Raw genomic sequence first — 27456 nt, 5'->3', positions numbered from 1 at the left:
TCTTGGCAGAAAAGAAACGAGGATTTAAAAGTTTCCCTCTAAAACGAGTGTGTTGTGTAATATCCTAGCTAGCTGGGAGTACAGGTGGAGCCTCCCGCTCTGCCCTGAGGTAGTAGAGGGGGAGTGAAGCTAATCCAGATAAGATAAGGGGGGGAGGAGGAGGGAGCACTTGCCAGCCAAGCCCCAGTATTGCAATCTTAGTCTCTAAACCGTGTCTCAGAGAGAGTCCCTTACTGCCTACCTGTACCCTCTTGTCCTCACATAGACCACCACCCCCCTCCCTGAAGTGGGATGTTAACTCCAGAGCAGTTTAGAGATGAGAGTTAAATGGCTGGAAGAAGTCCCAGAGAGACCTCTGATTTTGCAGAATCTGTACAGCCATCTGGTCCTTTGAATGATCAGATACTTAGCATTTGGGACGTCAGCGCTGAAGACTAAACCTTCCTCGAGGTAAGTGAGGCCTCCCCTCCCAGGAAATGGACTCCTCCAATGGACTCACATGATCATTCAGGCACTTTCACTTTTCCATATATAGGAGCCACTCAGGAGCAAGCTCTGACCAGCCAGAGGGAGTGACAAGTTCATTGGACTGTATTTCATCCACTCCCTCTTTCCTCGCCCATCCTCACCTGGCTCTCACGTGTGCACCAGGCAGTTGAGCAGAGGTGATCCTGGCTCTGCCAAAGACAAGCCTGTTGTTGGGTTTATAGGGGGAGGGGTGGGGAGGGGGGATAAATAAATAAATAAATCTCAGGCAAAGTCACAGCACTGAAGTTGTCGCCTTTGGAGAAGCGGAGTGGAAAAGCGTGACACAATGAACGGACCTGTGGATGGCTTGTGTGATCATTCTCTAAGTGAAGAAGGAGCCTTCATGTTTACATCTGAATCTGTAGGAGAGGGACATCCAGGTAAGTAGGCTGTCCTGGGTACATTGACAAAGCCGTCATTCCCAGCCTATGCTTGGGGAAGTCACTTCTATTATGTATCTTTGAAAAAAAAATTGCAAATTACTTACCAAAAGGGATCTTCTCTTGGAGAAACTATATAAAATAGTTTTGTAAAACAATCACACATTTTGAAACTGAGGGTCCAGGTCCATGTTGCCCACCACCAGCCTCTCAGCATAGTGTGGGCTGAGAGTGAACAAGGGATTGGCAGCTAAGAGTATATGTGCAAAGATCCTATTGTTGTATATCTTTTTTTTTTGAGTAATGCTTTAGTCATCTATTATCAGTAAGCTATTTAAGTCAACAGAAAATGTTTTCCCATCTAAGATCCTAGATAATGCACATGTTTTCCTCTGTAAAGCAGGTGCGGTTTAGAAATGAACATCCATGAATTCTGAGAGATACTGAGATGAATCTCTAGGCACCAAACCATCTCAGGGATAGTCTCTAGCAGAAGTATATCAATGGCTTCCTGAAGAAGAAGAAAATCTGAGCATTGTTTTGCTACCTGAAAGGTGGCTAGATCATGATGTGGGGGAAGTGAGAGGAACTTCTTGGTGACAGTGAGGGCTTTGCCCAGGTTTTCAGAGTTGCAGATGGTAGGGAAGATGTCTTCAAGCCTTGGCATACATCAGTATGACCTATTGGTGAATCAGAATCCTGGATCTCACCGCTACAGTGCCTCTATTCAGTAGGTCTGAATAGAGACTAAGGAATTTGTGTTTTTAACCAGGTCCAGGGAGATGCTGGAAGTAGTATAGGAACTCTACTTGGAGAACTATTATAGAAATAGATAGATAGATAGATAGATAGATAGATAGATAGATAGATAGATAGATAGATAGATAGATAGATAGATGATAGGCAGGCAGGCAGGAAGACAGACAGACAGACAGATAGATAGATATAGATATAGATATTTCTACAAATCAATTAGAGTATGGAGGTATATGGTAACTTGTTACTAAGTCTATCTGTTCCCATCTTCCTTTTTTAAAAAAAATGGGATTTGTGTGTGTGTGTGTGTCTGTGTGTCTGTGTGTGTACGCGTGTGCATGGTAACAGGTGGTTTGTTGTTGTTGTTTTTGGTTTTTTTGGTGTGTGTGCTGGTACTGGGGCTTGAACTCAGGACCTTGTGCTCTCACTTGGCTTGGCTGGTGCTCTACTCCTTGAACGACAACTTCACTTCTGACTTTTTGCTGGTTAATTAGTAAAGAAAAAAGAATCTGAGGAACTTTTCTTTGCTTAGGCTGGCTTTGAACTTCAATCCTCAGATCCCAGCCTTTTGAGTAATTAAGATTAAAGGTGTGAGCCATGGCACCCGACCTCAAGGCCCTACACTTGACAAGTAGGCAGTCTGCCACCTGAGACACACCGCTGGAAGTAAAGGGATTTAACTTTAATATTTTATAACTTGGATTTGGGCATTTCAAAGTACAACTCTTTCTATGTGCATTAGCCAGTAGTCCTCACCTGGTAGGGATAATTTTGCCCCTTGTCCTTCAAGAGCATTGAGTCATGTCTGGGGATATTTTTTGGTTGTCACAGCTTTGGGATGGTAGAAGGTGTTCCTGGCTTCAATTACATAGAGGCATACTGCCAAACATCCACTACTGCAAAAGATTGTCTTACCACAAAGAATTATTTGGTCAAAAATGTCAATAGTAGTACTGTTTAAAAAAATCTTGGATTAGATTGTTTTTGTATGAGACTTATAAATAGCCACTGTGTATTACTTTGCAGATTGATTATTTAGCTCTTCTGTATTTAAAAATCTCAGGTGCGGAAGTGGCGCTGTAGCTCAAGTGGTAGAGCGCTCAACTTGAGCTGAAGAGCTGAGGGACAGTGCCTAGGCCCAGAGTTCAAGCCCCAGGACCGACAAAAAAAAAAAAATCTCAGGTGCATTACTGATGTCTGACAACCTGAACTCTGGGCAGTTCCAGAGTTTACAAAGTTTATCTACAGGTCAGGAAAAGGATTTACTCTACCCAGTAGCAAAGAGTAGGTCAAGTCTGAGTCGTTGTATTAGTAGGAAAGTGTTCAGTGTACAGTCAATGAAAATTCCTGCCTATCCATTGATTGGCGAGTAGCTTAATGACAGCCCATCTGTTTGTCTGATTTCACTAAAAGCTAACTGCTTTCTTAGGTCATTTTCCTCTTAAGGCTTGGTGACCTTCTGCTTGTCATTCCATTGCTGATAAACTTCTAGTTTGGTTTTTCAGATTCCAAGATAGCAAACTGTGGGCTGTCTGAAATTTGCTGGGTGCAGATAGCCTTTGGGAAGCCTGAAAAGAATAGCTTCAGGCATGGTCTATCCTTGGAGCTATCTTGATGGCCCTTTCCTGACTCTAGCTTGTCCTTTTATCTATTCTATTTTCCTACACAACTTGGGACCTGGGATCTGCATCTTGAAATAAACAGAGACTTGGAGCTCAGCCCACAGATAGCTTCTAAAGTTCGTGGTGGGTAGGCCTGAAGTGACTACCATATTTTTTTTCAGGCTATTTTTGGAGGCCTTCATTGGTTAGGACCATACAGAAGGTATGGACCCTAACAAACCTAGATTGACAGCCAGGATCTGCCACTGGATAGAAAGATGCAAACATATGTTTTGTAGCCATCTCTGAAGGAAAAAATAGAGAGCTCTCCTTTAATAGCAGATTAACTCTTGTCCTCAATTATAGGACTTCATATCTGTTCTTGAGTATTGAACTGCTTGATTCCAAATTAACTCCAAAACGAATGAACCTATTAAGAAACAGATTTTTTGGGTTTTCAACGCTTAAATTAAATGCAATACATATAAATAAGGTCACTTTTATTTGTTCATTAATGAGTATTCAGTTTGTATAACCCCAAAGTGGAGTACATTTTCCCATAGTGCCATTTAGACCATGTTGAGACCTTTAGGCTCATGGTGGAAGAGTGAGAACAAATCCCAGCTCATACTGAACCCTTCTCTATCCCTGTGTGGTCCAGAGGTCCTAGTAAGGACACCTGGCTTACAGGGTACTGAGTGACCTGGGAACGATTTAAGAGCTGCTCATGGAAACATTCTGTGAACCAGCAATGATATGTAGGGTGCTCCTGTGGAATGTTCATGGGCAGCATGGAGAACTTAGGTGTGGTATTTTACATACAATACGCCTCACAGCTAATCTTACTGATGTGATTAAAGACTTTAACTCCTCTTTCTGGGGCTTTTCTTTCTTTCTTTTTTTGGTCAGTCCTGGGGCTTGAACTCTGGGCTTGGGCGCTGTCTCTCTGCTGTTCAGCTCAAGGTGAGTGCTGTACGGCTTGAGCCACAGCACCACTTCTGGTTTTCTAGTGGTTTATTGGAGATAAGAGTCTCACAGACTTTCCTGCCGGGGTTGGCTTTGAACCACGATCCTCAGATCTCAGCCTCCTGAGTAGCTAGGATTACAGGCGTGAACTACGGGCGCCCGGCTTAGAAGGGTTTTGATTCAACATGTCAGTTTGTCTTGATCATTGTCACCCTTTTCATTATTTCCTCCCATCTCTCTCAGCATCACTCATCCCCTTAATTTATTTCTCACTTCTTTTGTATGCCAATCCTAGGGCTTAAACTCAGGACCTGAGGTTTAATAGTCAAGACTAGTGTTCTATCACTTGAACCAGATCTCCACTTCCAGCTTTTTGGTGGTTAATTGGAGATAAGAATCTCATGGACTTTCCTGCCCAGGCTGGCTTCCAACCACCATCCTCATGTCTCAGTCTCCTGAATGGCTAGGATTATAGACATGAGCCACCAGCTCATATTTAAGAGAATTTTTCTCTTTTCTTTGGCAGGTAGATTTGACATGCAAATGGACAAAATAGTTACTTATTCTAAGATCTCAGTTTGTTGAACATGTTGTTTATGTGATTGTCGCCCATGTTTGTTCTTATCAGACAAGATCTGTGACCAGATCAGTGATGCAGTACTGGATGCCCACCTCAAGCAAGACCCCAATGCCAAGGTGGCGTGTGGTAAGACATATGATTTCTCTTCCTAAAGACACAAGGGTGGGACTGACAGATTCACGCTGTGCATACAATCACTGAGTTGCACAGAGTTTCAAAGTCCATGTCCCCTGGTCTGCAGGGGCCTGCTTCATTTTGGTGACTTTTCCTATGGTGAGAGGAGAGGTACATTTCTAACCATGAAACAAAAGTGTTCATTATTCCAGCACGTATTTGGCATTTGGCTACCATAGTGTGCTGGGTGGGGACCTGGCCTTCATGCCACCTGGTCTTTCTAAGAGCAGTGCTTGGACCAAGCCTCCAGATGCGACACAAGATCTGGAAGCAATGGTAGTTGTCCAGCTGGCCATGACCTGTGGCCCCGTTAGAGGGGCCTTCAATAGCTCCACGCATGCCCGGCTCCTGCCCTTGTTCTCCTTCCTAGTGCTATGACCCTGGATTGAAGTGATTCATGCCTCCCATTTCACACAACTATTGGCAACTGTTTTGCCAACCATCCATAACTACACTCAACAGCTTTCCTAAGAGATTTAATGTTGAACTAAAACACTGAGCTCTGTGCCCAGCTGCATCCATCATCTCTGGAGGCTCTTGAAAGCTGAAGATCTTCACTATTATAGATGGTGTACATCCTCCAACAGCCAAGCTGGGCCTGGGTTGAAGGACTCAACACAGCAGAGCTAGGAATTCTACAGGGTCACAGAGGGGATCACAGGGCTAGCTAAGACAAGGGGCAGTGGAGGCCCAGCACAGAGATCAGAGCCCCCACTGCTCTACCATGTGCTCTCCACTGCACAGACTGGTTCTTTGCCACCTGGTGGCATCTTGGCCCCATGACCTTCTGAGGGTAGATCACACCCTGACATCTTTGAACATGGCTTGGGAGAAGGTTGGTCTGTCTTCATCCTTTAAGGCAGGATCCCACTGCCCATGGCCCCAGTGGAGTTCTGGGCTGATTGAGATTGCTTATAAACATCCACTAGGATCATTATGACAGCTTTGTCAACCATTGTCTTGTTTGAATCCACCCAACAGTCTTACTATTATCCTCATGAGATGGTTAAGGAAACTAAAAGGTTAAACCACTTGTGTAGCTCTCTGAGGAATAAGTACTTGGCACAAAACTCAAGTAGAACTGATCATTCCCAAAGTATTTGAAGATGCTCAGTTCTTAGGACTGGACTTATTAACACTCTTATTGACACTATTATTTCCTCTCTGGAATCTGTTGCTCATAAATAAATCCCTTGAAGTCTTCTTCTTGGTGATAAGAGGAGTCCAGGTATTTGGCATCCCTTCGCTGGCCCATGGGGATGACCTGCCCTTGCTCCCTTACAGAGACAGTGTGTAAGACAGGCATGGTGCTGCTGTGTGGGGAGATCACCTCGGTGGCCATGGTGGACTACCAGCGGGTGGTAAGAGACACCATCAAGAACATTGGCTACGATGATTCTGCCAAGGGTAAGTGTGGGCTCTGGGGACTGGAATGTATGCAAGCCTTTGCTGAGAGAGCTGTCTTCCCCATGGCGGGAGCACGCTGAGCCTTGGGCTTTATGAAAGTGCAGATCCTGCCAGGATGAACAATGCCCCTAGACTGCAGCCAGTGGAACCAACACATGTTCATCAATGTTAAGATCCTGACACCTTGGGGATGGCCGAGGCTTTATTAGAGCAAGAAGCTCCTGGTGATGGGAGATACCCTCTTCTGGGGAAGGAAGAGGAGGGGGGATGTTCTCAGGCATCTGTAAGACACTGGTACTGACTCCTTCATGCATTGTCTTGCTCTATCAGTCCAGAAATTCCGGCATGCTTCTTATGCAGATGAAAACATGGAGACTTAGAAAGGAAACCCATTTATGTAAGGTAGTCAGTGACAGGCCACCGCAAGTGGAATTTCTGTGCTTTCCACTAAACTATACTGCTTCCCATTGCCCATGGCATCTTTGTGGGACATAAATGAGGAGCACTCATGCTGATATATTAGCTCATTTGTTAGGAAATGGAAAAACTTGGAAAAAATTATAGGAAGTAAGCCAGGCCCAAAGAAACACAGGTCCCATGGTTTTCCTTATTTGCAATAACTAGTATATGTCTGAGACAAGCAGAAATGGTCAGATAAGTTGATATCAGGTGAAATGAACCCCAAGATAAGGACTCAAGTGGTTTTTCTTTCTTGTGATTGTTTCTAACATATTTATAAGATGATTTCTTTGTTGCTTTGTATGTCCCTCCCCCACGGTATAACCCCTGTTTTCACGGTATTGATGTTAGTATAATTTGTAGAGGGGAAGGGAAAAAACAAATTGTTTTAATAGGGATACAGGTGGACCCATTGCAACAATGAGATATATAAGACGTTATATCAAAAAACAAACTTTACAACTTTCGGAGGGAAGAGGGGAGAGATGGGAGGGCAGGGGTGGTAAGGGGAAACAAAGGAGGAGGCAGCAATGCTTGATAAGAAATGTACTCATTACCTTGCTCATGTAATTGTAACCCCTCTGTATGGTATTTTCACAATTAAAAAAAACTTATTAATTAAAAAAACAATAAAAAAGAAGCTCAGTCCAGCCATAGTTTGATAAGATCTAAAGCAATCATAAGCAATAAAAGTTACTTGAGTGAATAAAACCTGGAGGAGAGGAGGTGTCATAAATCACAGGGAACAGGTGCCGGTGGCTCACTCCTACAATCTTTAGCTACTCAGGAGGTTGAGATCTAAGGATCATGGTTCAATTCTAGCCTAGGCAGGAAAGTCCTTGAGACTCTTGTCTCCAATTAACCAGCAAAAAGCCAGAAGTGGAGGTGTGGGTCAAGTCACAGAGTGCCAGTTTTGAATATAAAAGCTAAGTGAGAACACGAGGCCCCAAAATAAGAAGGAGGAGGATGAGGAGGAGGAGGAGGAGAAAGAGGAGGAGGAGGAGGAGGAGGATTATTATTATTATTATTATTATTATTATTATTATTCCTGGGAGAAACAGTCAATGTAATTTAACTTTCCCAGTCAAGATGTGAGGGATTCACAGTGGAATCCTGTTCTCCTGAGCAGCAATGTCTGAGATGTCACCATGTAGAGAAGCTTTGCCCTTCTATGCCCAGCAAAGCCAGTTTGTTTATATATTTAGACCTTATTGCAGAGTAAATCTTGTTCTTCCTCAGGTAGCAGAGAACATTTCCAGGAGCACTATCCTGTAGAAAAGGAGGAGTGATAGAGAGCCCAGCTCTTGCTGAGTTGCACTCAGTTTCCTGGGTTTCCCTATACTCAAGCTTGTCTGTGACCTGGGTCAAATGGACTCTCTCTGGATGGTTTATGCATATGGCATTTGATCAGTATATTGAATACTTGGGCTCAACACACACCTGGGGTTCTGAATTGGAAGGCCCTTGAGTTTTACTCCCTCCAGTGTTTTTTTCAAATGAATGTCTAGAGACTTGCTCTCTGAGAAACCAAAGGCCTAGAGTCATGAATCTGACTTGTCATCCAGAACAGCTTTGGTGCTACGTAGTTTTTATGTCACAGTTCCTTCTCCTCCTCCTCCTTCTCCTCCTCCTCCTCCTCCTCCTCCTCCTGCTCCTCCTCCTCCTCCTCCTCCTCCTCCTCCTTCTCCTCCTCCTCCTCCTCTTCCTCCTCCTCCTCCTTCTCCTCCTCCTCTTCTCCTTCTCTTTCTCCTTCTCTTTCTCCTTCTTCTCCTCCTTCTCCTTCTCCTTCTCCTTCTCCTTCTCCTTCTCCTTCTTCTTCTTCTTTTGTGTTGGCCCTGAGATTTGAATTCAGGACCTGTGCGCTATCCCTTAGCTTTTATTTCCTCAAGGCCAGCACTCTACCACCACTTGATCCATAGCTCCACTTCCAGATTTTTGTAAGTTAATTGAAGAGTCTTGCATACTTTCCTGCTGCTCTGGCTTCTAACCATGATCCTCAGATCTGAGCCTCCTGAGTAGCTAGAATTACACCAGTGAGCCACTGATGCCTAGTTGAATTTTCTTTGACAAAAGAGTTCCACATGATCATGGAGGAAGGATGCATGGCTTTCTCTGACCTTTAGCTGTGGACCTACTAGACCTACTAGACCTCCAACTTCCTACTTGGACACTAAACATCTGAGCAGTCCCCCAGGAAGCTCACCACCCTGCTCGGAGTGACCACATCCCCACTCAGGCTTGCTTGTCCTTCTGCTCAGGCTTTGACTTCAAGACCTGCAATGTGCTGGTGGCTCTGGAACAACAGTCACCAGATATTGCCCAGTGTGTCCATCTAGACAGAAATGAAGAGGATGTCGGGGCAGGAGATCAGGTATGTCAACCATGTGGGGAGGGAACTGCAAGGGGGACTTCACTCCAGTATGTTCTGTCTTGGTCTGAGCTATGACCTATGGAGGAGCAAGCAGAGAAAGTCATGAGAAATGGATTCGGGACACTTGGGGATAGATCCATTAACCTAGCATCAGGGCTGAGGAAGAAGACCCAGGCTCAGAGTGGCTTCCACCACTCTGCCTTGTGGCAGTCCATTCAGAGTCTGGCTGCTCTGTGTCAGGCTGTGGTTCTAATGCCTGCCTCATCTTGTCTTCTCGCTTCCTGAGTACTGGGGGAGGGTGGGGGGAGTCAAAGACGGTGTCCCTTCCTCTTTTAAATACGCTTGGTGTCCTCTGTTCATGTAGAAGGCACCCAGTAAATATGGAACCATCAGGGAAACGGTTCCATTTGGAGATACCTGTCATCCAGCTGGTGTGAGGTAGGTGTTGCGTAGTCAGTCCTGATGTTCTGCTGCAGGGTTTGATGTTCGGCTATGCCACAGATGAGACAGAAGAATGCATGCCCCTTACTATCGTGCTTGCTCACAAACTCAATGCACGGATGGCGGAACTGAGGTGCTCTGGCGTCTTGCCCTGGCTGAGACCCGACTCTAAGACTCAGGTGAGCGGGGGGCTCTCTGCAGTAACTATGAGCGCTCCCTAGCCTATTGATTCTGGTCTTTCCTGGTCCAGGCCTGGGACTTCAGGACTCACTACCTGACACTTTCGCTCACTGGCTAGCAGTCTACCAAGTGAGCCACACCTCCAACCCCAACTCTTGCCATTTTTTAAAGAACAAAATGTCCCATCTAGGTACTCAATGAATTGTCCCTTTGAGGAAAAAAACACCTATTTTAATTCTTTTTATCTTCCATCCTTACCTCTGTCACCAAATTTATTATAAAACTGCCAAGCACTGGTAGTGGCTCATACACATAAATCCTAGCTACTCGGGAGATTGCGATTTGAAGATTACAGTTCAAAGCTGTTTTGGCAGAAAAGTCCATGAGATTCTTATCTCTAATTAACCACTAAAAAGCCAGAAGTGGAGATATGGCTCAAGTTGTAGAGTACCAGACTTGAACAAAAACGTTAAGGGATCGTACCTAAGCCCTGGGTTCAAGCCCCAGGGCAGGCACAAAAGAAAAATAAAAGATTTTCCAACTCCATGGGCCCTGACCTCCCTACTCCCTGTTCTGTTGAAATCTGTCCCCAAGTCCCTATTTGAAGTCCGGCAGTGATGCAAGTGTTAGCATACGTGGAAGTGTCCTGTCGCCCTTCACTGCCCACGTCGCTCTCTGTTTAACCCTGATGACCTTTGACAGTACCCCCCTCTCACCCCTCCCCGCCCCCCCCCCCTGCCCTGGCTCCTTTCCACGATTCAACATGTGATGCTCAAGGTCTTGGTACTTTGTCCCCCACTTGCTCTCTCTCCCTTTGTTCTGCTGTGGATTGCTGTTCCTCCATCTTGTACCATAGGTCCCTCTAAATCACTTCATTTCTTCCTCAACGTGCAAGCACAGGTGCCTGAGAGCCTGCTTGTGCCATTCAGTGCCATCTCCTGCTCTGCTGATGGGGTGGATTGGAGAATAAGCGGTCCCTAAGCAAGACTAAGAGGATACCCTACTTGTGCCCCTTATTGTTCCCAGCTGAGCATCCTTTACTCTCAGCCCAGTTTTTACAGAGCTGTCCCCATGCCTACCAGCAAGCACCACCCCCCTACCCTCCCCAAAGTTCTTCCTCCATGGGAATTCCAGTTAATTTCCCCAAATCTTCCAATCATGTCTCTGTATTTTCTGCCTTCTCTGGTGGCAGGGGGAAGATCTGCTTGTCATTCTGTCATTCAACATCTTGGTCTCCCAACATTACCTTCTGCTGCCTGTCCCATTCCACAGCATCATTGCTTAACCCATGTCATCTCACTCAGTTCTGGTTGTTTCTTGGGGCTTCCTGAGTTTGCTCCCACCCTTATTTAGGCTCCTTCCCTGGTCCTCCCTCATCCACAAGTTTCTAGCCAAGCTCATCACTTTTGAATGTCATCCCCAGACACCACTAGACAACTCATTTCCACCCACCTGAATTTGGAATTGGCACTTCTGGTGTTCTGGGGCCATACCCAGTGCAGAGGTTACACCTTGTCTACATCTGGAGCAAGGCCAGATGTTTATGGCCCAAAGACACCCCATATTCCCTGAGGCTTCCTGAGCTATTCTATGTGACAACCTCTCCCCAAGTGGGAGGTCAGGCCACTAGCATCTCCCACGTGTCATTGGAGGTTGTAGGGGCAGGAGAGATAATTTTGTAGATTGTTATAGTTCCAGAAGAAAGTACTACACAGAAAGATTGGCAAGTTCTGGCCCAGCCTGCACTGGGATGGTGGTATAGTCTAGAAACAAAGCAGAGAGCCACAGGAAAGAAAATTCTAGGATAGGGGTGGGAGAAAGCCAGTAGAGTTCACCAAGCTTTCCTTTCCCTTGGGTGAAAGAAAGGATTGGAAGAGCAACCTGTCTGACTAGCTATTCCTTCATTCTGTTTAGCTAAGATAAAAAAAGAAGAAGAAGGTTTGGCTGGTGGCTCACACCTGTAATCTTAGCTACTCAGAATGCTGAGATCTACATACAGATCATGGTTCCAAGCCAGCTCAGGCAGGAAAGTCCATGAATCTCTTATCTGCAATTAACCAGCAAAAAAAAGTCAGAGGTGAAGCTGTGGCTCAAATGATAGAGCACTAGTAAAAAAAAAAAATGGCATGGTGGGTGCCTGCATAGGTATGAAGTTGACGTCATTCTGCCACAGGAAGCCCTGCACCAGCTCCAGACAAAGTGTGCTGATGGCTGAGCCCTAGGGCAGCTGAGCTCACTGCCCACACTACCTCCACGCAAGGGCACCGTGCTGGGGGCAGGGGCAGGCCTCCTCCCCCTCCACACCCTATTTGTAAAGGATTTTCATCATCTGTCCATGTGGACTGTGAACAGGATGAATCTTTCCACCTGAACAAATTCTTGCTGCTGATATTGACAATCGGGTGGCCGTAGGAGGGCTATTTTTATACTGGGTCAGAGCTGTGTTTTCCATGCTGTATTTTTCCTCCCTTTGCTGACATGATGAGATAAGAGCGGAGCTGGGGCCCTTTGCTCTGTCACCCAGTTTGGTGTTTCCACAAAGACACTACATGAGGTTTGCTAAGGGGTGTGGGGGAGGGGTTGGATTGGAATCATCCAGGGAGCAATAGAGCCAAAGTAGGAAGGTGTACCCACCTCTCTTTGAGGGTCCATGAAGCCCATCATCTATAGCCTGCTACAACTGTCTTTTCCTGAGACCCACTGTACCCCATCTTTGACTCCAGTTCCCTTTAGAGTCCTATGTATGGGCATCCCAGAATTTAAGAGTTAAACCTACACAATATGTGTGATCCACTCACCTCTCTAAAGTCAGGCGATTCTGGATCCCACCCTTTTGGACCCATAAGACCCAGAGCAAGCGTTGATATGGACCCACATTTGATGGCTGGATAAAGGACCTTGGGAAGCAGAGGCTTCGCTGTAGTATATTGTAGGATATTGTGTGCTGCCCTGAGGTCCTAACCAGCTCTAGATAGGGAGCAGTCCTGTACAGGCAGTGACATAGGCGCACACTAGCAGACTTAAACACCTCTCACACTCTGGGTACTACTATCTCAGTTGACCAAAGCAGCATTGAGCCCATGGCCTACAGTCCTACATGGCAAGCTTTTGCTGGGCAGTGTCCCTAGCTATCAGGCCATAAACCTCCAGATCACGTGTGATTTGGGCCAAGGCATTTGCATTCGGCATCCTCAGCTTCTTTTCCTGAGTGCATCTTCTGTCATGCAAGTCATGCTTCACTGTTCCTGGCTTCTCTTCCAATCATTATCTGCCATCCACACCACCTCCTCCCACTTGCCCTGCAAAGTCCACGTTCCTTTGTTCCCACAGACACTCTTTGATGTCAGACTCCTGGGATTAATAAAAAACAGGGATGCTGGAGAGGCAGTTTGCAAGCTTTTGGGTCAGGCTGAATGGGTGTTAGCTCTTCCCGCCTTTCACAAACTACGTGATGGCAGATGGATTGTTTCACTCCCTGTTGCTTTGTTCTGTGGAGTTAAACATGCCTTCTCTATTGCAGTGTCTTAAATATTAGATAATACACAGATTGGGCAGAGAACATGCCTCTGGGAGTAAATGTTCAAATGCATGCTATGGCCTGACCTTCTAGAGCTTTGTAGTCAGTCCCAACCCCCACCCCAATGCACTCTCCTCTCCCTTCCTTTGATGAAACACTTAGGTGCTGACAGTCCAGTCTGGCTGTTCTTTTTTTGTGTCAGCCACCCTGGCAAGGTTCCCTCCCATCCTACAGTTGACAAATCTCCTAGGCCTATACGCACTTTTAGAGCTCCTCCAGACTCCTTGCTTTTGTCTCAGAGGTTCTGGATACTAACAACTATCCCCTTGTCTAAAGACCTCTTTTAACCCTTCATGGCCCAAGACCAAAGGGCCCCATCCCTGTCAGTGACACATGGCCTATCAATTCCTGGGCCCACTGGCAGGAGCAGGAATAGTTTGGTCCAATGTCCTGGAGAGGTGGAAGAGGGCTTGGACTAGGGAGACATTTGTTGGTACCCAGCAGCCTCTAGGATAGCAGAGGAGCCTGGTTGGGTCACAGATGAATAGAAATGTGAGGTTCCTGGTAGTACTTACTATGGTGACACATGGGAATAGCCATGCCTTATGCTTAGTTACCCCATAGTGCAGGGAAACTTTTCAAATGTGTCCCATTGGCGTTCCAAGGGCCCTTGGAGGAGAAGAGCCCCCACTTAGCCCTGGGAACCGTTCTGTAGCTCTGTGACCAGCTGTGATGTCACCGCAGCACAGGCCTCAGTCTCACAAGTGACTCCCCCTGCCCCTCTGCTGCACAGGTAACTGTTCAGTACACGCAGGACAATGGCGCTGTCATCCCGGTGCGCATCCACACCATCGTCATCTCTGTCCAGCACAACGAAGACATAACATTGGAGGTCATGCGCAAGGCCCTGAAGGAACAGGTGATCAAAGCCGTGGTGCCTGCCAAGTACCTAGACGAAGACACGATTTACCACCTGCAGCCCAGTGGGCGGTTTGTCATCGGAGGTCCCCAGGTGAGCCCTTGTCTCTGAAGGAGGGTCTTTGTTACTGGGGCTGCTTGTATTTCCAAACAGACAGCAAAAGACAAGCCAGGAATGACTCAACTAGGTCTGGCTAGGCACTCAGGGTGCAATCTCATTGACTATCCTCTGGGAGGGTCTGCTAGGTATCTGTCAGCCTGTGAAGAAGTGGAGCCAGGTCCTTAGGACCCTACCACTCAGCGCCCCCTGGCCCTCCCACTCTAGCCATCCATCAGTGCTATGGCTGCCGCTAGCTCTGGTGGACACTGTGGCTCAGGCTAAGAGGGAAGTCAAGGCTAGAGGCCTGCCCCAAGTGGTAGATTGCCTGCCATTTGGAAGCAAGCAAGCAAAGAGGTTAAGTTTATTGTTTTCCTTTGGAATGATGCCTAGACATAGACTATGGAAGGGAACGTTTGAGTAAGCAGAGTCTCCCCTGATCATTTAACATACAGCTCTTCCTCCCTACCCCACCCCCACATGGTTCAAAGGCATCCATCATTGACGGATGCTGCACAGAATACCACTGGGGGTGTAGACCGCCAGCTTGACATTTCTGGTAGCCAGAGCCAGAGCCTGTGTTATATCTCTTGCAAGAAAGTTTCTACCATAGGAGGATTTCTTCTTATGTTAATATTAGAAAACAGAGGTATGAGCCAGGTCCAGTAGCTCACGCCTGTAATCCTAACTACTCAGGAGGCTGAGAGCTGAGGTTCACAGTTCAGGCCAGGCAGGAAAGTCTGTGCGACTTTTATTTCCAATTAACCACAAAAAAACCCAAAGTGGAGCTGTGGCTCAAGTGGTAGAGTGCCAAGCTTGGGCAGAAAAGATCAGAGAGGTCACCCAGGCTCTGAGTTCAAACCGCACATTCAACAACAATGACATAAAAAAAAATAACCTCAGGGACAGTGCTCAGGCCCTGTGTTCAAGCCCCAAGACCTGCATAAAGACAAGACAAAACAAAACAGAGGCATGATCCCAGATAGCCTCTAGCTTAGCTTGATTTTTGTTGCTCACCCTTGAAAGAACCTGAATGAGAGCAAGGGGTTTCTAGATAATTCTCAGCCATAGAGTTTTTGAAAAGCACCTTCTGGTGGCTTTGGGGCATCATTTCTGGGTGTTTCAGCTCCTCTCACCATTCAGGGGGGCTCTGGTTCTCACTGGTCCCTATTTCTTTCCCCCCTGTAGGGAGATGCAGGTGTCACTGGCCGCAAGATTATTGTGGACACGTATGGTGGCTGGGGGGCTCATGGTGGCGGTGCCTTCTCTGGAAAGGATTATACCAAGGTAGACCGCTCAGCAGCCTATGCTGCCCGCTGGGTAGCCAAGTCCCTGGTGAAGGCAGGGCTCTGCCGGAGAGTACTTGTCCAGGTAGGTCACCCCCTCTTTCTCCTTCCTGTCCCTGAACACCCATTCCTGGTCTCACCCTGCTTTCCTCTCCCTAATGAAGATGGGTGTCTTTCCACGAGGAGTAAGGAGATGTTTGCCTGGTGGGAAAGCCAGGCCTTTGCCCATGGTTCTATGTCTGTTGAGCTGGGCACTGTAACCAGTGTTTTGGAAATCTGGTGAGGGAAAAATGAGTGCTCAGGAAGAGAGGCACATGTAGAAAAGACAGCAGAGCTGCTGAACAGACAAGAGAGGAACCTGTTGGGTTGGAGAAGCCTGGGGCCTAGAGACCTAGAGGCCTTGGTCCCTGAGGTCTTCAGTACCTGAGCCTCCCCTTTCTGCAAGGTGTCCTATGCCATTGGTGTGGCAGAGCCACTGTCCATCTCCATCTTCACCTATGGGACCTCCAAGAAGACAGAGCGGGAGCTGCTAGAGGTGGTGAACAGGAACTTCGATCTCCGCCCAGGTGTCATAGTCAGGTAAGAGCTCTACCGTGCCATGCTGTGTGGATCTGGTGCCTGCTCTGCCCAGATGAACAGCTCAACTAGGAGAAAAGCAGGAAGCAGGCCTTCCCAGCCTCCCACGTAGGAAGGTCTCAAGAACTCAGCCTAGCACTGTGCACACTCCGGCTTCTCAGGCTGAAGGAGGCTGTGTGACACTCCCACTGGCCCAGCAGACAAGAACTTCCATGGAGCACGTTTAAGGGGCTGGGGAATCTCAGAAGGCTGAGAACCCAGTAAGCTGTTCCATCCTCACAGGTTCCTGTCCCAGCTCTGATTTCAGGAGCTTGGCTGTGAGGCCTGTGGTTCTGGGTCAGGCCAATGAAATGAAGTGGAGAAAGGCACCCTAAAAGGGCAACCAACTCTGAGTCTCTGATCCCTGTGGGCTCAGTGGTCTTTGCACCTCAAACCCTCTGTTACCTAAGTTACAAAGCAGGATTTTGCATGTGGGTGGCACAGCCCCCCAGAAGGGCTGTCCTTCCAACTGTCAGTGGCTCCTGTGATCACATGCAAAGAGAGAGCTGCCTGCTGGTGGCTCACACCTGTAATGCTAGCTACTCAGGAGGCTGAGATCTGAGGATCATGGCTGGAAGACAGCCTGGGCAGCAAAGTTCTTAGCTCCAGTTAAACAATTAAGGGCTGGAAACAGAAGTGTAGCTCAAGTAATAGAGCACTAGCCTTGAGAGAAAAAGCTAAGTGAGAATGTGAGGCTCTGAATTCAGCCACAGTACAGGCTGATGGACAGATGGACAGACAAATGAAGAAAAGAAGGAGAGAAAGAAGGGAAGAAGAGAATGGAGAGAAGGAAGGAGAAGGAGGGGAGGAAGAAAGGAAGGAAGGAAGGAAGGAAGGAAGGAAGGAAGGAAGGAAGGAAGGGAAGGAGGGGAGGAAGGAAGGAAGGAAGGAAGGAAGGGAAGGAGGGAGGGAGGGAGGGAGGGAGGGAGGGAAGGAAGAGAGAGAAATGCAGAGAACCTTGGCTAATTTTCCAACTCAAAACAAGCTTGCCTTCTACCAAACCTGCAGGGATTTGGACTTGAAGAAGCCCATCTACCAGAGGACTGCCTGCTATGGCCACTTTGGAAGAAGCGAGTTTCCCTGGGAAGTCCCCAAGAAACTTGTGATCTAGAGCTGATGGGAACTAGGCCCAGCCCTGTCTCTGTCCTCCTCTCCCCAGAATCCCAATTCTCAGGTCTCCCAGGCCCTCCTAGATGTACCTTTCTCTCCCCTACCTCAGGGCAAAGCCACTTCCCTCTAATTTTACCCTACCTTGTAATCCTTGGAATGACCAGAAGCAAGGTAGCTTCCTGGTACTGGGAGGAGCCACATAGCTTTACAAGGTTGGTTACATTGATCTCCTGCCTGTCCATCAGACCAGCACAATGTTAATGTAGTGGGAAAGCCACTCCTCTCAAAAGGGAAGTCCTTCATTCTCCTCCTCCCACAGCATAGACTTGACCCTTGGCCCTTTGGCCCTGCTGGGTTCAGCCCAGATGACTGAATCTCACAGACCTGAGCCCCTATGGGCCTGGGTACCCTGGCTTCTTCTATATCTGCTCCCATCATGCCTGTAAAAGGTTTCTTCCCTGACAGGCACTGGCGGCTCATGCCTGTAATCCTGGCTATACAGGAGGCTGAGATCTGAAGACTACAATTCAAAGCCAGCCTGTGAGACTCTATGTCCAATAAACTACCACAAAAATCACTAGCCTTGAGCAGAAAAGCTCAGGGACAGCATCCAAGCCCTGATTTCAAGCCCCAGGACCAGCACACACCAAAAAAAAAAAAAAAAAAGGCTCCTTCCATGCTGGGCACCATCAGAGGTAATAGTTGATGATTTCTGAGCACCTGCAATGTGCCAGGGCCTGAGCTAGTAACTGATCTGCTGCCTTCTTCACCCTAATGAGTGATGTAGTATCTTTAATTGGCACCAAGTCTAAATAGCTTTCACAAGGTTCCACAACCACACATGTGAGGGCCAAGATATGAACCTAGGAGTTTGTCGCCTGTAGACTCCCTGTCCCAAACCAGAAACAGGCCTGAGCAATAATAAAGCAGATTGAAGTAAGGCTGGGAACTCTGTCCTGAAGCCATGGGCCTGGGCTGACTCCAAATTAGGAGATTCACCCCAAAGCTTTCAGCCGGTCCTGGGCAGTGCTCTATAAAGTCAAGATGGACCCGAAGGACTCTTGAGTTGCTTGTTCCAGAAGAGGGTTCAAGGTAAGATAGACAGGTCTGCCCTATCAGGCTGGACTGGAGTTGGGAATGAAGAAGCAGCCTTTCCATCCCAGCCCCCAGCTACTCAGAGACACACAGGCCTTGGCTATTTCAACCTCTGGGGCATGAGAAAAGTTAGGTCTCTCTCTCTCTCTCTCTCTCTCTCTCTCTCTCTCTCTCTCTCTCTCTCTCTCTCTCCCCCCCCCACCCCCCATGGCTCCCATCCCTCTTGCTGAGAAGCCAGTCCTCCCTCAAGCCCAGACACCTATTGTTAACCAGTGACCCTGGCTCAGGGCTTGTTCCTAGTAATGGACAAATCGCCTGTGGTGTCATGAGGAGATTCTGCCTTTGGGAGAAGGTTGCCTCCTGAGGAGCTTGATTAGTCCCAGAGTCCTCCAGCAGGGTCCTGGAAGCTGCATGATCTTGGGCTTGTTTATCTAGGCTGGCTTTGTTTGTCTAGCAGTTCTCTGCCTGGGACTCACTTAGCAGACCTCCATTTCTCAGCCTCCAAGGACAGGCTCAGCCAGGGCCTTTATGGCACCTTTCCAGGGCACACAGTGCTGGTTCTGGCCAGGAGAGGTGCCCCAGGCTGCCTCCCTCAGAAAGCAGACAGGCATCATTTGCCTGGACCTTGGCCTCCCCCTTCTACCAGGGAAAAGAAACTGTAGGTGCCCTTGTGAGTAGGGGTGAGGGAGTTGGTAGCAAATTCCAATTGCCATCAAATCCTGAAGCTTAACTGGGAACTGGTGGCTCATGTCTCTAATCCTAGCTACTCAGGAGCCTGGGAACTGAAGATCATGGTTCAAAGCCAGCCTGGGCAGAGACACTCATCTCCAATTAACCACTTAAGAGAAGAAAATAAGCTGAAAGTAGAACTGTGGCTCAAGAGGTAGAGCACCAGTCTTGTACATAAAAGCTAAGGGACCATGCCCAGGACCTGAGTTCAAGTCCTAGAGCGTGCGCTCATGCGCGCGCGAACACAACACACACACACACACACACACACACACACACACACACACACACACACACACACACACACACACACACACACACACACACACACACCTGCCATAAGTGCATGATAAGGAAGCTCCAGTCTCTTCCCATGGCTTCTCGTGGCTTCGGGAGCCTCAAGTGCCCACAGGATATGGATGGCTGAATCCCAGAATTTGACACTTCCCTTACCCCCTAGAAAAATACCATTTTTCTTACCAACATTGTTTATGTAAAACTAAAACCTTTATTTGGTAATGTTGGTAGGATGGTGAATAAAAAGTCAAGGAGCAATTACTCTATGCTTACTTTTGTCTGGAAAACCCCAGAAACTCTTGAGCTACCCTCTGCACTCACTGCCCTCCCCCCCACCTCCTGCCAGCTTCTTTGGAACACCATGTCACATGTGGGGACCTGAGGATCAAAGAAGGTTGGGAATATGACAGGGACACTCTGATGGCCAGTGATTTCTCAATGTCAGAGTGGGCTCTTGGCTGTGTATCAGCCCTTTCCCGCATATCATCTGCAGTAAGGCTGGGCATCTGTTGAATGGCTGAATTAAGTGACTGAAGTTGAATGCAAGGCCAGGTGCCAATGGTTCACAGCCAGTAATCCTAATTATTCAGGAGGCTGAGATCTGAGGATTGCAGTTGGAAGTCAGCTGGACAGGAAAATCTATGAGATCCTTATCTTCGATTAAAACACCAGAAAATCAAAAGTGGTACTGTGGCTCAAAGTGATAGAGCAGGGCTGGGAAGTTGGCTCAGTCGGAGAGTGCTTGCCTCACATGTGTGAGGCCCTGGGTTCGATTCCTCAGCACGACATAAGCAGAAAATAGCCGGAAGTGGCGCTGTGGCTCAAGTGGTAGGGCCCTAGCCTTGAGCTGAAGAGCTGAGGGACTAGCACCCAGGCCCAGAGTTCAGGCCCCATGAACAAAAAAAAGTGGTAGAGCACTAGCCTTGAGTACAAATGCTCAGGGACAACACCCAGGTTCTGAGTTCCAGGCCCACGATGACCACCACCACCAACATAGTTGAATGCAGTGAGTGTGTGGATGTGGCCTAAGTGGAGGGGCGTGGCCTGTGATGAGTGAAGCCGTAGGACATAGCCTTCCGTGAATGAGTGGAAGTGATGACCTTCTGGGAACCAGTGAAGGGGCGTGTTCTGAGCAGAAGGGGTGTGGCCTGTAGTGTGTTCTGAGCATAAGGGGGTATGGCCTGTAGTCCTTGACAAATTTGCTGTCATAAAAACACAGTTCTAATGCATTAAGAATAAAGAGACCACAAATAAAGGTCATAGATAAATGAAAAATAGCTGCAGTGCCCAATTATTAAACCGTAGTAGGAAATGCACAAATAGAAATAAACAAATGTAATGGGTTACCCAGCTGTGCTTACATTTCAATAAATACCAAGTTTTAAAATGCAATGTATGTTTTTTTTGATAAACTGATGGCAAGAACTAGAAAGAAGAAAGAGAGAGGGAGAGAAGGGAAGGAGGAAAAGGAAAGGAAAGGGAAAAAAGGAAAAGAAAGGAGAGATAATAAAAAGGAACAAACTCTTTACAGAATTCCAAAGAACTTCCCCCACAAAACAGTCACTATTCACAAAAGAAACATACCAGAATTCTGGCCTTAACCAAATGGTCAGTCCACACAGGTCGTATTGTGCCACCTGATAGAATGAGACAAGCGCATATCCCCACTTTCATGCCATTTCAACCAATGTTGCCAGATCTGAATCAAATCAAAAGTACTACATCAGAAATAAAAGACAAGTGGAAAGATATTATACTCAAGAATTCACCTGTAACTTCTCAAAAGTGTTCAGACTGTGCAAGCCTGGAAACAGAAATATCACATTTGAGGACCTTAAAGAGACACTACTGGATCCTTTTACTATGAAGGAGGTTGTTTGGTGAATGTGTATATGTGTGTGTGCGTGCGTGCATGTGCCAGTACCAAGGTTTGACTCAGGGTCTTACACTTTTGCTCAACTTTGTCACTGATAGCTGGCCATCTACTACTTGAGCCACATCTCTATTTTAGGCTTTTTGCTTATTATTTAGTCTCCCAGATTTGCCTATCCAGGCTGACTTCAAACCTCAATGCACAGAACTCACCCTCTTGAGTAACTTGGATGACAGGTGTGAGCCAGCTCATATTTGGTGAATTTTGTATAGGAACTGCAAGTTTCTTGGAGACACTGTACCAGTGATAATTTCTTGATTTTGGTGGTTGCTTTGTGGTCATATAAGAAAATGTATTTATATTTTAAACACATGAAAGTATTAAGAATGATTAAATCTCAAGTTGGCAACCTACTTGGTTTTATCCCCAGTGTGAGAGCTCAACTCAGTCTCCTTCATGACAGGTAGGTGGTCAGCCACTGAGTTTCATACCAGCCCTGAGCACTTACTTCTTTTTTTTTTTTAAATACTATACTGCACCTTTTCTGTGATTTTTGGTATCATTTCAAAATAATAAAAAGAAAAAAAAGTGAAAAAATTGCATAACCTAAGTCAGGTGAAGTGGCTCATTCCCCAAAAATCTCAGCTTTGAGGACTGAAGCACAAGCATCACAAGTTTAAGGTCAGCCTGGACTACATAAGGAGATTCTAGTTCAGCAAGTAAATGAAAAAGTAAAATAAAAAAGTAAATATAAAATATAAAAGTAAAATAAAAAGTTCAACAAGTAAATGAAAAATGTTATATAAAAACCCGATCAGAGCCACGTAAATACTAAAGTGGCAGCTCCAGGCTGAAACAAAGTATGTCTGCCTTCCAAGGAAAACCTTTGCTTGGGCCTGTGGACATCCCAGCTGCTCTTCTTCCATTTTTCACCTGAAGATGGTGCTGTTCCTCCACTTATCCCAGCCCTACACTGGCTGGATCCCAGATGTGGCCCAGAACCCACCATAGGGACATGCGGCAAACAGCACCAAAAGAGCTGAAAACACTCAGAACTCTGGTGGCTTCCTATTGGTTCCCTTCCCTAGTCCCCCACACTCCTTTAGGAATTCAAAATTCTTCACCTACAAGGGAGCATGGGGATTCTTCTTGGTTCCCTGTGACTGTTGTCTACAATTAGAGATTCTTAGTCAAGTGGCTTTGAATGGGGAATCTCATCAATCAGGATTTCACACACCATTTGACAACTTAATCACCATTGAAGGTTATGGAGCATCATCAATGGCCCAAACTAGAAAGTGTTACCATCCTGGAACCATCCAGGCCTGTCCTGCCTCCCTGTGGCTGAAGCTACCAAGGCAGAAAATAGAATATGACACCTGTCATTCTGCTTACCAATTCAGCTGTAGCCTCCAGAGATGAGAAGGCCTGAGGTTCGATGGTAAGCCAGGTCCTAAATGGCAGATCATGTGCTCCAGCCTGGTCAAACTGACCACATTGAACTTGAACAACTTGAACCGTGGCCACTACATTGTCTGGGACTAAACCAGGAGCCAAAATAGACTTCCACTGGTTCCTGGTTATAGACTGCCATCTATCATTAGTGTGAAGCTTGCTGTGAGTAACACAGGTATCCTTCACCAGAGAGAGATTTCCCTTCCTGCACACCTGGAATTTCCCTTCGCAGGTTCTGGATTCCCTTCAAATTCCTTAAGTGCTCTTAGTGTTGAGTGCTAGATGAGGAAATGAGCTATGTAAACAAGATGGCTGCTTCCTGCCAGGCCCTCCCTGAGCCCTTGTGACAGGGAGGGGAGAAAGCCTAGCAGCCCACATACCTATAAATGGTGCAGCCCACTGCCCCAATATGACTCAGAGGCGGACAGCCCCACAGCCTGCAGGCTCTTTGTATGGGTGAGCTCAGCCCCCAGCCCTGGGTGTTCTTCGTGGGTGGGTTTCCACAGTAAGATCCAGCCTAGGAGCCACAGGCCTCACCAAGGGCCAGGCCAGAGAGAAGGAGACTCCCTCATCATTGATCCTTTGGGTTGGGGAAAGGCTATGGACCTTGATCATCTGTCCAACTCTGGTCAACTCTTAAAACCTCAAAGGAGGGTGCAAGTTCAGAGTGAGTACCCCCATCCCTCCTCAGGACAGACAGTCCTAATAGACTTGTCTCCATAGTGCAGCAGCTTCAGCAGAGGTCAGAGAGGCACAGTGACTTCCTTAGAGCCCCAAGTGAGGCCCTGACAAAAAGAAGAGCTCTTTACTCTGCTCCTCACCTCCCCTGGAATGACGAAACCTCAATCTGGTGAGATCGTCCCTGAGACCAAGTTAGATACCAGATGATGCTGGAGATGTCTTCCCCAGAGCTTTTGTCTGGATCTGCCTGGCCTTTATACCCTGTCACGTTCCCCAAGTCCTAACAAAAACACAGCCGGATGATGGGTTAGAGACAGAGAGATTTGAAAAAGCTTCCCTTGGGCTAATGGGGGCCCTTTCCTTCTGCAGGAGCAGCAGCAGGAGCAGGAGCCATGTCCCTGTGCTCCTTGGCCCTCATGTTCATCTTGACAACGGTTTCTGGTATCATGTGCAATGGGACTGAGGTCTGTATCGGAAGTGCGGGCATTCCTGGTACTCCTGGAACCCACGGGCTGCCCGGCAGGGATGGGAGAGATGGTATCAAAGGAGACCCAGGACCTCCAGGTACTGTGTGGGAAACCCTCTCTTCACCAAGGGACATAGATCCATCTTCACAAGACCCCTCATCATTCAGGGCTTAGTTGGTTGGGTGGGGCTTGGTGGGAGTTTCTGGGAGCCTTTACGCGGGACTATCATGTCACAGTGCTCACAGAGTGGTAGATGAGTCATCCCAGATGATAGTGGAGGTTCACACCTGTGTCTCCTTCTCTCTGCAGGCCCCATGGGTCCTCCTGGAGGAATGCCAGGTCTCCCTGGGCGTGACGGGCTCGTAGGGGCCCCTGGTGCCCCTGGAGAGCATGGAGAAAAGGGGGAGCCTGGTGAGAGGGGCCCTCCAGGTGAGCAGGCCTTAGGAGGAGCAAATAGGCAGGGGTGATGTAGCCTCATCATCTACATCGGGGATGAAGTGGTGGAGTTGCCCAGGGTGTAGTGCTAAGTAAGATAATGTGAGACTGGGAAGAGGAAGCAGAGGTATCTGGGTAATGCAGTCACAATTCAGGGATGGACAAACTGTAGGAAGTGCTCCATGCATCATGACTGCTGATGGAGAGACCCAGGTACCAGATAGGGAAAGAAGGACTGTGCTGGGAGGTGGCCAGAGATGTCTTCCTGGGCTCTGGGGCCATTCTGAAAGGTACACAGGGTTGTGCAGACCTGAGGTTCAGACAGAGGAAGTGATTGGGAAGCCAACATCACAGTGGAGCTCCAGGTCTCTGAGAAGTTCACCAGGAGCGTGCAGAGACCATTATGGTGGAGGGTGGGGAGAACACCACATACACAGGTCAAAAGAGCTCCCAGAGATGGACAGGGGGAGACCTTCAAGAGATATAGCAGGAAAGAAGAGGAGGAAGGAGCCGAACAGGTGCAAGACTATAATAAAAGATGGGTGCCTAGGGACAGTGGAAGCACTCAGCTTTGTAGAGCCTTGGATGTGGGTTTGTATTAAAGGACAGAGTTCTAGGCTTGCAGCTGGTTACACAGCTGTTTGGCATAAGTAAGGATCTTTGACTCAGTCTGAGGTTCCCTCCACAGGGATTCCAGCTTATCTGGACGAGGAGCTCCAAACAGACCTCTATGAGCTCAGACATAAAGCCCAGCAGCTAATGGGAGGTAAGGGGATGCATGCACTGGGAATTCATGGGGTAGAGGTCTCTCTAAGATTCTGTCAGCACCAGCCTCCAGAACCTAGAGGCCTGACAAGTGTGGACATGTTGGCCATGGAGGAAACACGGAGATTTTCCTTATCCTAGTGTCTCTACTGACCCAGAGGAGACAGAAGTGGGCATGGATTTGTTCCCAAATCCTATCCTGGGAGCATATTCTTTGCTTATCTTGCCTTCTGTTGAATTCCAGAAAATTGGACTAGTTCTCACAATACTTGCTGATTACATGAATGAATGAATGATGAATGGATGGATAGATGGATGGATAAGAGCAGAGAGGAATTTAGAAAATGAGGATTGAAAGAGGAAGGGAAGGCGTAGATGGCCTGAGTGAGTGACACAGAGACAGAGGTTGGTAGCCTGACCCAGACTCCTCTGCTTTCAGTCCTCCGCTTGCAGGGTTCTGTGTTGGCAGTGGGAGAGAAGGTCTTCTCCACCAGCGGGCAGTCGGCCAACTTTGATGCTATTAGAGAGATGTGTGCCAGAGCAGGTGGTGACATTGCTGTCCCAAGGAGTTCAGAGGAAAACGCAGCCATCGCCAGCCTTGTGAAGAAATACAACATTTATGCCTACCTGGGCCTGGATGCGGGCCCCACCCCTGGAGATTTCCATTACTTAGATGGGGCCCCTGTAAACTTCACTAGCTGGTACCCAGGGGAACCCAGGGGTCGGGGCAAAGAGAAGTGCGTGGAGATGTACACAGATGGGACATGGAATGATAAGAACTGTCTGCAGTACCGACTGGCCATCTGTGAGTTTTGAGCAGGTACTTAGCCCACAAGAGAGATGGGATCCTACCTGGCCTTTCAGCCTCCAGCTCAAGGGTCCTTTTGGTCTGTAAGATGCTGCAGATTCTTTTAACCAAATTTGCTCCTGGCTATTAGAGCCAGAGGCATCCTTAGTCCCTTCATTCCCCAGATGGGCCTGACTCTCTCCCTCATGATCATTAAAACAGCTTCACATTCCTTTGACAACTGAGCACCCACCCAAGGCAGTCACTGCCAACCTTGACCTTTGGTAGAAGATGGAGATTCTGCTTCCATCCTTTATTTCTAGATGGTGGCCTTGAGGTATCAGGAAGAACAGATCCTCCAGTCACACAGAGGCTGCCTGCCTCCCAACCGTCTAGTCTTCCTCTGTAGCCTATTCCTATCCTGTCACATCAAGATTTAGCAGTCTTGGTTAAACATGGTGGCAGACAGAGAGTCTTCTGGGGGAACTCTAATGTACAGAGCTAAGCATCAATTCAGGATGATTCAGTACCAGGATATCTCTAGGACAAAGTTGGTCTCCATGACGTTTCTATGATCTCCATAAGGGCCACAGCACACTGCTGGTGAACTCAGCCCCACTGATTGATATACACAATTTACCTTGAGTTCTGAGGTACCAACTCAGCCTCCTGACCTAACAACAGGCAGCCTAGAACACTAAGAAGACATCCTCCTTCTCTAGAGCTTTCTTGCTAAGGCACACATTCCCTACCCACTTCAGAGCTCCCAGAGTCATTCACACCACTAACCCCACCATTTGCAGTCTCCTCCCATCAGTCTGTTCAATCTGGCATTTCATTGTAAGCAGCTAGCTGTATTTGGGTCTTAGAATATGTCTTGGGGTGAGTTAGGTACCCTGTGACTCTTGCGGGTTATTTTACCCAAACCTCTTTCTTCATCTTTGAAATGGAAATAAAATAATGTTGCAGCTACAATTATTCTCCGATTACACTAATTACCAAGATGAATATCATAATCACTACTACAAAGTGATTGTTTTTATACAAACCGCATCCAATCCCCTGGGCAGGAAGTTCTGAAACTTCCACTTCAGAAACTTCTGCCATGGGACCTGTATTATTGTTTAGGTGAGGATGCACATATGAAGGTTAAGGGCAGTAGATGTTAGTTGGGCACCTGTAATCCTACCTACTCAGGAGGCTGACATCTGAGGATGGAGGTTCAAAATTAGCCTGGGCAGAAAACTCTGTGAGGCTCTTATCTCCAGTTAACCAGCAAAAATACAAAAGTAGAAGTGTGGTTCAAGTGGTAGAATGCCAAACTTAAGCAAGAAAGCCAAACAAAAGACATTAAGAAAAATGTGAAATATTTTGAGAGAAAATGGCAGAGGCTGGATTCAAATCCATTTGCCCTCATACTCATCCCCAGCAAAAGCTGAGTGGACATAAGAAGGAAAAGGTCGACGAGGTTCCATTGTTTTGCTTC

At 47.4% G+C, this 27456-nt stretch overlaps 2 protein-coding genes across 3 annotated transcripts; both read left to right on the top strand.

The window, feature by feature from the left end:
- Positions 1–307: 307 nt before the first annotated feature.
- Positions 308–19768, top strand: Mat1a (methionine adenosyltransferase 1A). The gene is made up of 10 exons (XM_070020722.1): positions 308–450; positions 536–908; positions 4860–4937; positions 6270–6392; positions 9110–9222; positions 9699–9842; positions 14154–14372; positions 15564–15746; positions 16107–16240; positions 17285–19768. Exons 2-10 carry the CDS (start codon positions 815–817, stop codon positions 17385–17387), a joined length of 1191 nt encoding a protein of 396 aa, XP_069876823.1. The 5' UTR covers positions 308–450; positions 536–814; the 3' UTR covers positions 17388–19768.
- A 3456-nt stretch (positions 19769–23224) lies between these two features.
- Positions 23225–26945, top strand: Sftpa1 (surfactant protein A1). Of its 2 annotated transcripts, XM_070020719.1 has the most exons (6): positions 23225–23291; positions 23564–23685; positions 23886–24080; positions 24293–24412; positions 25107–25184; positions 25623–26945. In XM_070020719.1, the coding sequence occupies exons 2-6, from the start codon at positions 23667–23669 to the stop codon at positions 25997–25999; spliced, it is 789 nt and encodes a 262-aa protein (XP_069876820.1). In that variant the 5' UTR covers positions 23225–23291; positions 23564–23666; the 3' UTR covers positions 26000–26945. The 2 variants fall into 2 exon arrangements, with proteins under 2 accessions (XP_069876820.1, XP_069876822.1); XM_070020721.1 differs by lacking the exon at positions 23564–23685 and having other exon boundaries at positions 23255–23291.
- Positions 26946–27456: the final 511 nt, after the last annotated feature.

The sequence above is a fragment of the Dipodomys merriami genome, unplaced genomic scaffold (genome assembly GCF_024711535.1).
Source record: "Dipodomys merriami isolate MVZ:Mamm:240054 unplaced genomic scaffold, mDipMer1.0.p SCAF_14, whole genome shotgun sequence".
NCBI lineage: Eukaryota > Metazoa > Chordata > Mammalia > Rodentia > Heteromyidae > Dipodomys > Dipodomys merriami.
This window is presented reverse-complemented; position numbering and strand designations above follow the sequence as displayed.